Source organism: Babylonia areolata, chromosome 19 (assembly GCF_041734735.1).
Source record: "Babylonia areolata isolate BAREFJ2019XMU chromosome 19, ASM4173473v1, whole genome shotgun sequence".
Taxonomy (NCBI): Eukaryota; Metazoa; Mollusca; class Gastropoda; order Neogastropoda; family Buccinidae; genus Babylonia; species Babylonia areolata.
Window position 1 is genome coordinate 48,519,498 of NC_134894.1, and position 13,433 is coordinate 48,532,930.

The 13,433-nt window shown below is 41.4% G+C and overlaps 1 protein-coding gene across 1 annotated transcript; it reads right to left on the reverse strand.

Moving 5' to 3' along the window:
* Positions 1 to 2,480: 2,480 nt before the first annotated feature.
* On the reverse strand, positions 2,481 to 13,433 carry LOC143293791 (T-complex protein 1 subunit eta-like). The gene is made up of 12 exons (XM_076605040.1): positions 13,358 to 13,433; positions 11,559 to 11,712; positions 10,323 to 10,429; positions 9,511 to 9,636; positions 8,952 to 9,004; positions 8,003 to 8,174; positions 7,310 to 7,474; positions 6,700 to 6,833; positions 5,266 to 5,418; positions 4,653 to 4,804; positions 3,820 to 4,008; positions 2,481 to 2,982 (listed from the first exon to the last, which is right to left on the reverse strand). The coding sequence occupies exons 1-12, from the start codon at positions 13,367 to 13,369 to the stop codon at positions 2,768 to 2,770; spliced, it is 1,632 nt and encodes a 543-aa protein (XP_076461155.1). The 5' UTR covers positions 13,370 to 13,433; the 3' UTR covers positions 2,481 to 2,767.

The window sequence follows — 13,433 nt, forward strand, 5'->3', positions numbered from 1 at the left end:
TCAAGGTGCGCTATGAGACGGTTGAGTAGCACTCTGGCCAGAGTCTTGCCTGCGACGGACAGCAGGGATATTCCACAATGGTTGTCACAGGCCTGACGATTTCCTTTGCGCTTGTACAGGTGTATGATGGAAGCATCTTTGAAGTCCTGTCGAACTGCCTCATGCTGCCAGATGAGCTGGAATAGCTGATGAAGCTTCTCAGTCAGTGCCATACCACCTTCTTTGTAGACCTCAGCTGGAATGGAGTCTGAGCCAAGGGCTTTGCCATTGAATAGCAGACGGATAGCTTTCTGGGTCTCCTCCAAAGTTGGAATGGCATCCAACGACTCACTGACTGGCACCTGGGGGAGTCGGTCGATGGCTTCATCATTGATGGTGGAAGGGCGGTTCAGTACGCTGTCAAAGTGTTCAGCCCATCTCTCAAGGATCCCATCCTTGTCAGTGATTAGAGTAGAACCATCAGCACTGAGGAGTGGAGCAGATCCGGAGGTGGTGGGACCGTAGACTTCTTTCAGGCCGTTATAGAAGTTCTTCATGTCGTTCCTGCCGCAGCTTCAGCTGGATGGTGCTGCGTGCGCTCTTCAGTGTGTCTTTGACTGTGACTTGGGATCTTCAATGTGGGCTCTGTAGGCTTGGCGTTTGTCTTCCAGCAGCTGCTTGATCTCAGTGCAGTTCTCATCAAATCAGTCTTTGTGCTTCCTGGCAGAAGGCCCCAGGCACTCCATGGCAGTGTTGTACACTGTCTCATGCAGTGCGCCCCATGCTGCCTCCACTGGTTGTCCAGCACGGTGGACTCAAGGCATTCCTCCAGGGTGTCAGCAAAGCTCTGCTTGATGTTGCCTAGCTCCAGCTTGTTGACATTCAGGCGTTTGGGTGCTTTCATGCCCTGAGGCCATCTCTTGGGCTGGATGCGGAGGTTGAGTTTGGAGACGATAAGGCGGTGGTGTGTCCAGCACTCGGCACCACACATGGCCCTTGTGACTTGTACGTCCTGCCTGTCCCTCTTCCTGACGATGACAAAGTCGATGAGATGCCAATGCCCAGAGCAAGGATGCATCCATGACGTCTTGTTACGGGTAGGGAGGCAGAAGAGGTGTTTGTGATAAGAAGGTCGTGCTCAGCACATGTCTGGAGAAGTAGTTGACCATTGCTGTTACAGTTGCCAACCCCATGCTTCCCAATCACGCCTTCCCAGGAGGTGCTGTCACAGCCAACTCTCGCGTTAAAGTCGCCAAGAATGATAAGCTTGTCTGCGTTGGGAACAGTGGTGATGACAGCGTTCAGGTCCCCGTAGAACTTGATCTCATCCAGGTTCGTCATGGTGGGCGCGTAGGCGCTGACAATGGTGGTAAACTTCTTCCCATTGCATAAAGGGAGTTTCATCGTCATCAGGCAATCGTTCACTCCTTTCGGGGGGCCAGCCAGCTTGCTAACGAGGGTTGTCTTCACTGCAAAGCCAACTCCAGCCTCACGTCTCTCTTCAGGTCCGCGACCACTCCAAAAGAAGGTGTAGCCTGCGCCTCACTCACAGAGTTCGCCTTCTTCTGCCAGTCTGGTCTCGTGTAAGGCAGCGATGTCGATGTTGAACCTGGCTAGTTCACTCGCAATGAGTGCTGTGCGTCTGTGGTCTGTCCGAGTCGCCTCTGTCCAGAAACGTACGCACGTTCCATGTGGCAATGGTGAATGGGGTGCTCCTTGTTTTCTTCTTTCTTTCCTTTGTGTGTCGACCGCTTGAGTAGGGTCCCCGTCAGCCGCGGTATGCTGACTAGGGTGGTGTGGAGCAGGCAATGTTTAGGGCACCTTTTCTAGCCTCTTCCTCATGCCATGGAGGTGACCAGTGCTGTCCTGAAGAGGGCTGCTCAGTCGCTCAGGGGGCTGCCAATCTCCACCGCTGCTCCGCTACGATTGCCAGTGTACCCACACCTGTCGCTTCGTCACTCGCCTATTGCCACAGGGCTTTGGGAAAATGATGGTATGGGATGAAGGATGACTGATGACTTGCGCGATGACTTTGTTTATAGTCAGGAGTTGCGCACTGTCGACCTTACTCTCTTGTCCGAGACCGTCTGTATCCAGTGGCAAGACAAGGTCAAGACTGGAGATGGATACGGATGCAGTGGATGACCAGGATGTCCTATGTGCCTCATCCTGCCCTCAGTACTCCACAGTGCTCTGTTGCAACCACCTTCCTCTCCGTTGAACCATGAAGGTTTCTTCCGCAGAGTCCACCGGATCCAGTCTTCACATGCTTGGGTAGACAAGCCCTAACTCACCGAGGGTTTGAGACCCATCGGCTACCCTCACCTAGTTTAGCCAGCCTGTCAAAGCCGTTGCACGGGGGTTGGGCACTGCCGCATGCTAGCAGCTATATATATATATATATATCTTTTCATGACTACTGTGGTTGTACTGACTGCAGTTCAAAATAGGACTTTCTGCTTAAATGCAAAAGAAATTCACAAAAGAACAAGCTTTTAAGATTTCAATTCAAATACTTTAATAAAATAAAAAAAAGGTAAAGCAAGGACAAAAATGAATCACACATTCACACAGACTAAATGGTGTTTAATGCATTCAAGCATGAGGACATAACCTTATAAAATGCACAATGCCACATGGATCACCCAGACAGCTGAAAAGCACAGTACATGCTTCATACTCAAACCACCACTGTGGTGGTTAGACCGATGATGACGACAGTGGATTAGATCTTTTGCTCATCAATGAAGGAAGTGAACTGGATAGTGTATAGTTATGTATACATAGATCACATGGGTCTCCCCCTGCCCCTCCCAGCACCCGGTGCGTCGCCCTGCCCACTGCGGGGATTCTTGATGGTCTCGTCCACAGACAGAATCAGGCAGGTGGCTTCGGAAGCAGCCGTCAGGGCGTTCAGCTTGACGATGGCAGGCTCCCATACACAGTCAGCGAAATTGTCAGCAATGTCTTCCCGCAAGATGTTGACTCCAAACCATGTTCCACCTGTACATAGAAATGCACAGATCTATGAACATTATGATACAAGAGAGAGGTGAGGAAGGGATGGAAAAGATTCCTTAGCATCTGAATCAAGAATACAAATTTACAATTATTTTATTAGCAATTTTATCGACCTGGGATTTTCTGTTTGATCATGGAAAGAGTACTATGAATCAACAGTACTGAAAGGCTCACAGATAAACCTAAATTGTCACTAAAGGAAATTTTCTATCTAAAATTACGTTTAAATAATATACTTACCGTGACCCAACTAGTGCAGACTCCGGCAGGGGTCTGACATTCCTGTCCTGTGCAAACTACTATCCGCCTATGCGGAGAAAACGAAACTACGGCTGATAACCTCCCGGAAGTAGGTAACCTCCCCTTTGTCCCGCTGGCTAGCACCCTCTTTTGATGGCAATATGACTGTCACTAACAAGCAGTTTACAAGTGAAGGTCTGTTACCTCTGTGGATAAGATGGGACAAACATATCAGCTTGCTGCAAACTATAAGACATTTTTTCACATCTTTAACAATGGACAGAACATTTATCTATTTCCTATATAACACTCATACATTTCAAAATACACAGAACTTAAAGACTCATCTTCATTTCTGTGCACAATGGCCCAAAGTTAGAAGTGCTTAATATACCATTTGTCTATTACAGTGACATTATGTATCTAGGTGAATTTTTTTTTAAGGAATTTCCTAATCAATTCCTATCAATTCTCCTGCCCCCTATGTACTTACAAAACACAGCAAGCTGATTTTTTAAATGAGTAAAGAAAAACTATATATGATGCCAATATGAACACACAAAAAATGATCATGGTGACCTTGGGCGTGTTTCTGTCGCAGTTTGTTGAGGATGTTGGTGGCATCGAAGCCAGCATTGTCACAAAGCTGTCGTGGAATCACCTCCAGGGCCTTGGCAAAGGCAGAGATCAGCAGCTGTTCCTTCCCGGCAATGGTGTGAGAGTGTTCACGCAGGTGGGAACTCACTTCCATCTCAATGGCTCCACCCCCTGTCAATGACAAAACAATGAATAACAGCGCAAGGAGCACAATCATCAACCAGATCAAGAAACCAAAGAAAGTGAACAGTATCCAATACAATGTCAACAAAACCCTTTTGCTGTTGTTAAACACAAGACATGTACTGGTATTTACATGAAACGTCTGAGCAAAATCTATCAGGGTACACTTCTTAAATTCCTCTACAGTTCCATTTCATTTTATATCTGATTAAGCAGCACTGCTCATCATTTGTACATGGTCTATACGCTTTATCAATAAAAATAAGGCAAAGCATCACAGCAATCCTGAAGTGACTGAAAAAAAAAATTGAGGAGTGTTGTTAAAATCATATCTCTATGTGTGATATGTGGTGTTTTTTTTTAAATATAAAGATTCATTCTTTGGGAAGAAAGGTCACACTAGTTTTCTATCATGTTAAACAAAAAACAAAAAAACAAATGTGACCAAGCGCTATGCTTGCTCCAATATTCCTTTCATTCAATCAATCATTTAGTTAAGTCTTTTGTGCCGTACCCCTTTAGAACCACTCGGGACACGGCCACACAAAGAAAAAATAAATGGAAGAACCAAGCAAACACTGCCCAAAGGGAAGACAATTTCCCTTTGTTGATCCTTGTATAACAAATCTCACCAGCGACAACGGAGTCATTCTTGATGGCGCGTCTGACAATCATGATGGCGTCATGTAAGGATCGCTCTGTCTCCTCCATGAACTGTTCCGCCCCTCCCCTAAGGATGATGGTGCACGTCTTGGCCTGAGGGCATCCCTTGAACATGTTGTACCTGAAACACCATGCCACAACTGTAACAGTTGTACCCACTTCAAAATCTGAGAAACTATGTATCTCAGTCACTAGCGGCAAGTGGATTTCTCTTCCTGAGCAGAGTAGCATTTTGCACAGGACAGGAAATAGACCCTGCCTGATGTATTTCATTCATCACTGTAGGTGGTTTGCTTCTACCCCTTCCTCAACTCCCATGTTCATGGATGTTAAATGAAATGGCTAGTTATGAATGAAGTGGCCTGGCACCGGTGATATCCCCCAAACCCCCACAAAAACACTTTAATAAAACAAACACAACACTATTTTTTTTTCTCCCCAATCATGTCATCCATATCATTCAAACTAATACAAACCACAAACTTCACAAATAACATCATCAACTGATTTTAGAACTCCTGTAAATCTAACTTAACCAACCACACAAAAACTGAAACAATTCAGGACAACTGCAGTACTCACCTTTCTCCTCCCACCTGCACCTCCTCAAACACCTCACAGGTGCCCAGGACATCAGGGGTCAGGTTCTGTGCAGTGGTCTGGATGGACCCACCACACGCCTTCATCGTCCTCCGCAGATCTTCCTCCGGCACTCGCCCCGCACAGAACATGTCTCTGTCAACACATAACAAGAGTCATAATGCACAGAACATGAATCTGTCAACATGTAACACCACAGTCATCATGCACAGAACATGTCCCTGTCCACACCTAACAACAGTCATCATGCACAGAACATGTCCCTGTCCACACCTAACACCACAGTCATCATGTACAGAACATGTCTCTGTCCACACATAACACCACAGTCATCATGCACAGAACATGTCTCTGTCCACACATAACACCACAGTCATCATGCACAGAACATGTCCCTGTCCACACCTAACACCACAGTCATCATGTACAGAACATGTCTCTGTCCACACATAACACCACAGTCATCATGCACAGAACATGTCTCTGTCCACACGTAACAACAAAGTCATCATGCATAGAACATGTCTGTCCACACCTAACAACACAGTCATCATGTACAGAACATGTCTCTGTCCACACAACACCACAGTCATCATGCACAGAACATGTTTCTGTCCACACATAACAAGACAGTCATAATGCACAGAACATGAATCTGTCAACATGTACCAACACAATCATCATGCACAGAACATGACTTTGTCCACACATAAAGACAGCCATCATGCACAGAACATGTCTCTGTGCACACATAACACAGTCACCGTGCATTGAACATGTCTCTGTCCACACATAATACCACAGACATCATGCACAGAACATGTCTCTGTCCACACGTAACAAAAAAGTCATCATGCATTGAATATGTCTCTGTCCACATGTAACAGCACAGTCATCATCATGCACTGTCTACGCAACAACGTTTAATCATACAAAGGTTGTGTGGACAAGGTGAATAACAGTGGCTCCAGAACTGGGCCCTGAGGAACACCCTACAAGATGGGGGTCAGACTTTGACCACACTGAATTAACCTGTTTCCGTAAGTGAATTACAACTAGTGAAACTGATTTATCCTGTTCTCCTACACTACTGCACAAGCTTCAGATGATCCAGCAAATGCTGATCCAACAGTGTCAAAAGCAGCATCAAATCAAGTAGTGACATTCTAAAATTTCTCACAGCACTATCACAATACAAAGGTATAAGAAAGTTACCAGAATTCGTGTTAATTCTCATAAAGCTAAAATGGGAGAAATAGTAATCAGACATTAAGTTTAATATCACACAATATTACGGAAAAAAGAAAGTGTGTATGTGTGTGCACATGTGTGTCTATAGAAGTATATGCATGTGTCTTTAAAAAAAAAAAAAAAGGAAAAAAAAAAAGAGCTTTTCTACCATGCAGCCCCACTGACCTATCGGCAAAGTACTGTGTGGCAACATCCCCAATGGGCAGTTTTGACAGCACCACTTTCGCCCCACTCTGGTGAATCTTGTCCAGCTTGTCATACAGAATCTTCCACTCCGCATCCACAATGGATTGGTACTCCTGTACACAGTACCATTGTAAGTCACAGTAATGTTGTCACCAGTTGTGCACAGGCGCATTCCTGTATCATGACAGTCCTACACCATGATCCTTCACTCCGGTCAGTCACACTGTTTCACAATCATTTAGCTATACACTGTAATATTCAAGATCAAAACCGCACAGAATATACAACTCTGTACATGTACTCTCAAATATGTGTCAAGAGTGCACGCAGCAATGTTGCAGCCAACTGTTGTGTCCTGTCCATTGTACTGTTACTCCATCTTATTCAACATCCTAAAAGCATGTATATAACAATAATAGTAGAACTACTCTTTTTTAACAAACATAATAATTTTTCCTTTTTACCAAATGGATCCAGTTAAATAATCAAATACAGCCCTAGCAATGAATAACTCTTTTTTCAACATCAACAAAGAAGGGCTAGGAGGACTGGGGTATCATTTTAAGTTGAGCAGACAATTCAAGCTTACATCCACACTGTCCACACGGACTTCCGCATTGTCCCTCTCTGCCTTCAGCTCCAGCTCAATGTTGAGGAGAGCAATCTTGGGCTTGTCATAAGTCTTGGGCTGCATTTCAAAGCCTGCATAGCTGAACGTCTTCTTGAAGGCAACACCAGCTACCAGTAGTGAATCCTGTCCAATAGGATAGCAAAATTATCATTCTTGTCATCTTGGGCATTCTGTCACACATAATACACACATCAAAATAGACTGCAATGCTTTTAATAATGTTCCTATTCCTCACACCCTCCCACCACAGATGTGACCAAACAAAATTCTGTACTTTTCAATACCTTTTCCAGACCACACTTATGCCAAACACAAAGCCAAACTGAATCAATAATTTGTCAGCAACACTACTGTAGAGAGAGCTGGGGAGATATCCTGGCACCCATATAAATTTTTCACCAATTTTTGTTTTTTGATTGATTGTTTTTTCTTAAATGCATTAACCTCTGTAGAATGGTCTTTAAGAGTTACCGGGGGAAAAAAAATCTAATTCCAAACAATTCTGTATCCAGAACGGCAAAACATAGTTTTCCAGCCCTGGAAACAGTCCTCTCATTCTTTCCAACACTTTTCCAGACTTCCAAGAGTCTGTACAAACCCCTGTGTTCAGATCCCTTGCTGCCCACAGGACACCTCTCTGTGGCCACTCACCTCCAGCGCTCCCCCCTGCACCTTCTTGATGCCGATCATGTTGAGGGGCAGCAGGTCATCTAGCATCATCACAGCGTCCACCACCATGGCGGCAAAAAAGTCTTTCTGGGCGGCCACCAGCTTGGAGCTCAGAGCCGTTGAGGCACACTTCAACAGCAGCTCCCGCATCTCCCTGTGCATCACTCAGTCCTTTAACCTTACTTTCTGCTATTCTCACAGCTTTACACAGGTTTTGGGGGGTTCTTTTTTCTTTTTCTCTTTTTTTTTTTATAAGGAGATTATACAGTTATACAATTTCATCTGTCTTCCAAACCAACAAAGAAGAAAGCAGCTCCAAGGGTGGAAGTGGAAGGGGCAGAAGCCCAGAAGTAATAATCATAAATATCTCCAAGCATGCTCAATGTTCTTTGAAGTAACATTCAAATTATCATATTCACGTATATGCCTTTTACATACCACTTCAAAAAATTTTTTTTTTATTCCACCCCAATACACATTGAAAATTTAAACAAAGTAAATCCAGATCCGCATACCACAATCAGATACTATAAAATTTGTTCTTACTAATAAACTATTGTGCCTAACCATAAAAGTACAAACAAACCCTTAATTAAAGAAGGAAAGACACTGATAAATCATAGCATGCACAATACACTGATTTGCACCACATAGAATACAGTCAAAAAGTTTAAAAAACAATAATAATATTTATATGCTTTTTGTATAAACTGAGAAATGATAATGATTACTTGTATTGTGCTTGATCTCTTTACATGCTTCTAAGCACTTCATTAAAAAACAAAAATAAAAACAGTTAGCACATTACATCACTGCCAGGGACTTACATGTCAAAAGAATTATGCACAAACACAATCCAGTCTTCATGCTTCCTACATATGTTGTATCTTTTGCCAACATTCAAGGAGGCTTATTCAGTGCATTCACTTACTTGGGGTTGTCGTTTTTGATAGACACAGCAATACTTTTAATCTTTGCCACAGCCTGCAAACAACATAAGGGTTTTCATCAGCCTTTCAGTATAAAAATATTAAGTGCATCCTACCTGCTCTCTGTATGTATTCCCATGTTTATGAATGCATGATTGAGTGCACTGGTATGTTTCATTTCAAATAATAATCTGTAATACAATGTCAACTTCACAATGTGCTGACTTTAGTCAGTAGATTGTAATAAGCTATCAGAAAAGCAAATGTCATTTATAATAACATCAAGAAGGTTGTCTTCAACAAGGTGTTAATGAATTTCATGACAAAGTGTCAATCACCCTCATACTGATTTAAAGCCTTTATTCCCACTCAAATGTGAGAAAGGGAGCGGGGAGTGAGTATAGCTGATAGCAGTAAATGAAATAAGACACTTCAACTGCTTGCAAGATCCAGCTATGCAATGTAACATAAAACAAGCAATATGAACATAGTGTTGAGTTGGGAGGAAGGCAGAATCATGGTAACGCAGAAAAGAGGGAGGAAAATCAAATGTATATTTACCAGGGCAGCAGCCTTGCGTATAGCACGGATAATGATCTGTGGGTGAACTCCATCCTCAATGTAGGACTTGGTTTCTTTCAGCAACTCCCCTGCCAACAGGGTCACTGATGTGGTGCCGTCTCCAACCTGCCATACACAACCCACCATCAATGTAAAAGAAAAGAAAGAATCTATATATATCTCCTACAGACCATAGATCCTATTACCATAAGTTAGTATTGATGCTCATAGCCCACCCTACTGTCCAGGACCATATCAGGGCTTGTTATCATTAATTCTCTCTTGATAGGGTTCCCAAAGCTGAGACAAAACAAAAATTCCAATCTCTTTCCATGTCTTTTCAGATCTACACCTGAATGAAAAAATTCCGTACCAAATACAAAACCAAACAATTACCAAATACAAAACCAAACAATCAAAAATTTGCCTGCTACACTGCTGACAAAAGAATTTTTGTTATATGTCTGTTGTTTCTTTCTTTTTCTTTTCTTTATATTTTTTTTAATGATTTAGCTCTTTGTTGAACGGTACTGGACAATAATTTATCAAAATTCCTAAACTTTTCCAGACTCTGATGAACAAAACATTTATCCAAGACTTTCCTGCCCTGGAAATGGTTCTCTCATTTTTCCAAGACATCTCCAGACTTTCATTACAGCAGGAATCCTGACAAAGTGAAAGACTAGGATCGAAAAAAAAAGAAGTAAAAAACAAATTAAACAATTATTTAAAATACAACTACACACAGTTCCATATCACAAAACAAAAAAAAACCAACTGCACAAAACAAGAGACAGACTGTGTGCACTGACCTCAGCATCCTGTGACTTGGCAATGTCCACCAGGGTCTTGGCTGCAGGATGCACAATGTCCAGTGTCTTCAGAATGGTCGCTCCATCATTGGAGATCACAGCTTTGCCTGGAAGTCAGACAACAGGTCACTCAGTCAGTGTCTGTGTGTACTGCTCCAAAGCAAAACATTCAATAACATTTCACCTTTCCAACTATTTTGTTGCAGGTGGTGAACAAGAAAAATATTTATTTTCCAAAAATAGTTAGCACCACATAATTCAACCCACCTACACAGCCATACAGACAATACTCATGCAACTGCAATGATCCAAAACCAAAAATATATTCACATTTTACAGAGATAGAATTTATACATGTTAAAACTTTCTCAAAAGGCCTAAGGGCAACCTCCCTGGGGATGGAATTGTGGATGACTCCAATAAAGCTAACAATGATCAAACATTCAAAGTCAACAGCCACTCAGACTGAATAAGTGAATACTTTTTTTAATAATTTCTAACAAATAAAGTGTGATTTTCAGCAATTTTGAGTTAGACAATAAAGGAGATAATTCAACTATTCTAGATTTCACACACACACACACAAAATCTCTGGAGCAGATAATAAAGAAGGTATTTTGTTTCCATTATTATGATTATACTAGATTTCACAACAAAAAAGAAAAAAAAAGATTGGAATATTTACATAAATTTCAAATTTCTTGATTTCTGAACAACCAAAAAAGATGAAACAAACAAAACAATAAAGGATGAAATCAAGAAAAGATTTTAAAATCAATATTGTTCTGCCATTATTCAGAAGTTTTGTAGCCCTTTGAAAAGGATTAAGTTTATCTCCCATTCTGTCTTGGCTATCAAACCATCAATCACTTTTTAAAGTTCACAGTCTTCTTGTTAAAAACTGATGTGATATTTCACAGGTTGGATGTATACTCGGGTTATATCATCTGTCTGCTCAACAGAAATTATTATTAATGGGTGAAATAAAGCTTGGTAAATTCTCACCACAGCAAAAAGAGAACGTTTTCAAAGCCAACTCCAGAATCTGTTCAACAACTCTCCTTCAACTAAGTACAAGCAACAACTATCTGTATGTAATACTAAAACATCTAGATCTTCGATAATCTAGCTTAGTGTCTGAACAGCCCTGCCTCTGTTATCAATCTCATCAATTTGTAACTAAAGTATAAGCTACTAGGTACCAGATAATCTTACTTAGTGCCCCAGCCATCCTACCTTTGTCATCCACAATGAGCTTGTCCATGCCCCTTGGGCCTAGGGTGGTGCGCACAGCATCAGCGATAGCCTGACAGGCATTGATGTTGCTGACAATCTGTGGGATACCTTGAGAGGTGTCTGTCCCTTCCTTCAGCAGGATCACTGGGGCTTGCTACAACAACAGTTCCCATACAGTTCATCAGCCACCACCACAATAATCATCATCATCAATCTCAGACTGATCATATTTCATGTGACGTCTAACACTGTTACTATAATTAATCAATGTTCATTTTCTCAATTTCTGTGACAAAAATCCTTTTTGTTTCAATGTCTGTATCAACAACATAGAGCGCATTATATTGTGTTTTTTCATTCTGGAAGAACTCCAAGTCAACTCCATTTTCATTAATATTTTTATGTTTATCTATCACCAGTTTATAAAACTCAAACTCTATTAGTCTATAAAGATATATAAACTTAGAAACAGTCAAATACTCATAATTCCTTCTTTTTTTTAACATAGCAAGAAAAGGGTTGTCCCTAGCAAAATTCTGTACAAAAATAATCTATTACAGTAAATCAAATGCACTTCAGGCAGAAATAAAAAGTGTCACTCCACAAGTTGATGCATATTAGGACAGCAGCCCAAATTTCACACAGAAATCTTGTGATAATGACTGATATATGTAAGTCATTTGATACGCACAGGGAAAGCAGCCCTAATTTCACACAGAAATCTGTTGTGATAATGACACATACATTACAAGCAATGCAACAATATACTGTAACTTACAATAATATTTACAGCCATTAACAAATGATCACAGGACACTCACTGCTAAATACAAAATCAGGAATAATCTTTTTTCTAATGAGTGTCTGTCAATCTGATTCAAATTTCTATGGTGCTTATTGATACATTGCTTCCACACATATTCACACACATAAATATGAAACTGAAGGTGAAAAAACAACAAAATGAAGAAAAAAAAAGTTTGGTAATTGAGGGCTGGTGGTTTATTATTGTGTGAAAACAAAAGAACTAGAGTAGAAGTACTGCTGTTACTGTAATTTTGCATGGGGGTACAGAGTAGTAACTTGTAACATGTATGCACTTCGAAGAATGCATGTTTAGTTTTTACTGATGATGCTGGTTTACATGTGCAAATGTCTGGGAATGCCATCATGTACACACCTTTGTGTGTACGTGGTGTCTATGTCCCCTCCATGTGTGTGTGTGTATACACAGTGTGTGTGTTTTCTGAAGGCGAAAGTTAATTAGCACACGTTGCATGCACACATTACATTTTATCTACCTATCAATGAACGATGGGGTTAGATCGGACTATCCTTCATCCACATACGGAGTCGAGTGACTATTGACTTGTCAGAACAAGTCTGTGTCGTCTGCTTCAGTACAACTGCAAGTCTTTATTTTCTGACTCAGACTGGCCACTACAGGGAGTAGATTACACAAAATAATCTAATAAATGTGTTTACTATAGAATACAATAAACCGAAAAGTCTCGGTGTTTAGAAAATTCACTAAAAAACACAAACTAGATGGATGAAAGTGAATAAAACCCCAAAACACTACTCATAGTGAAATTCATCGAGAACCTTCTTCGATGTTCGGTCATGTCTAAGACGTCTGGAATCGAACAAGCATAATCTATCCCTGTCTGAAGATTCCACAAAATATGGCCCATTCAATAAATTAACACAATGACCATATATAACATTTTAAAATATCGACATATGATAACAATTATGTCCTTGATTACACTGATTAAAAATTGAATATCACGCCTTACCATTCTCGCCATCTTGGAGTGTTTGATCGGTATCTAAGGGACACAACCAAGGCGTGTGGTAAGAACCGGAAGTGTG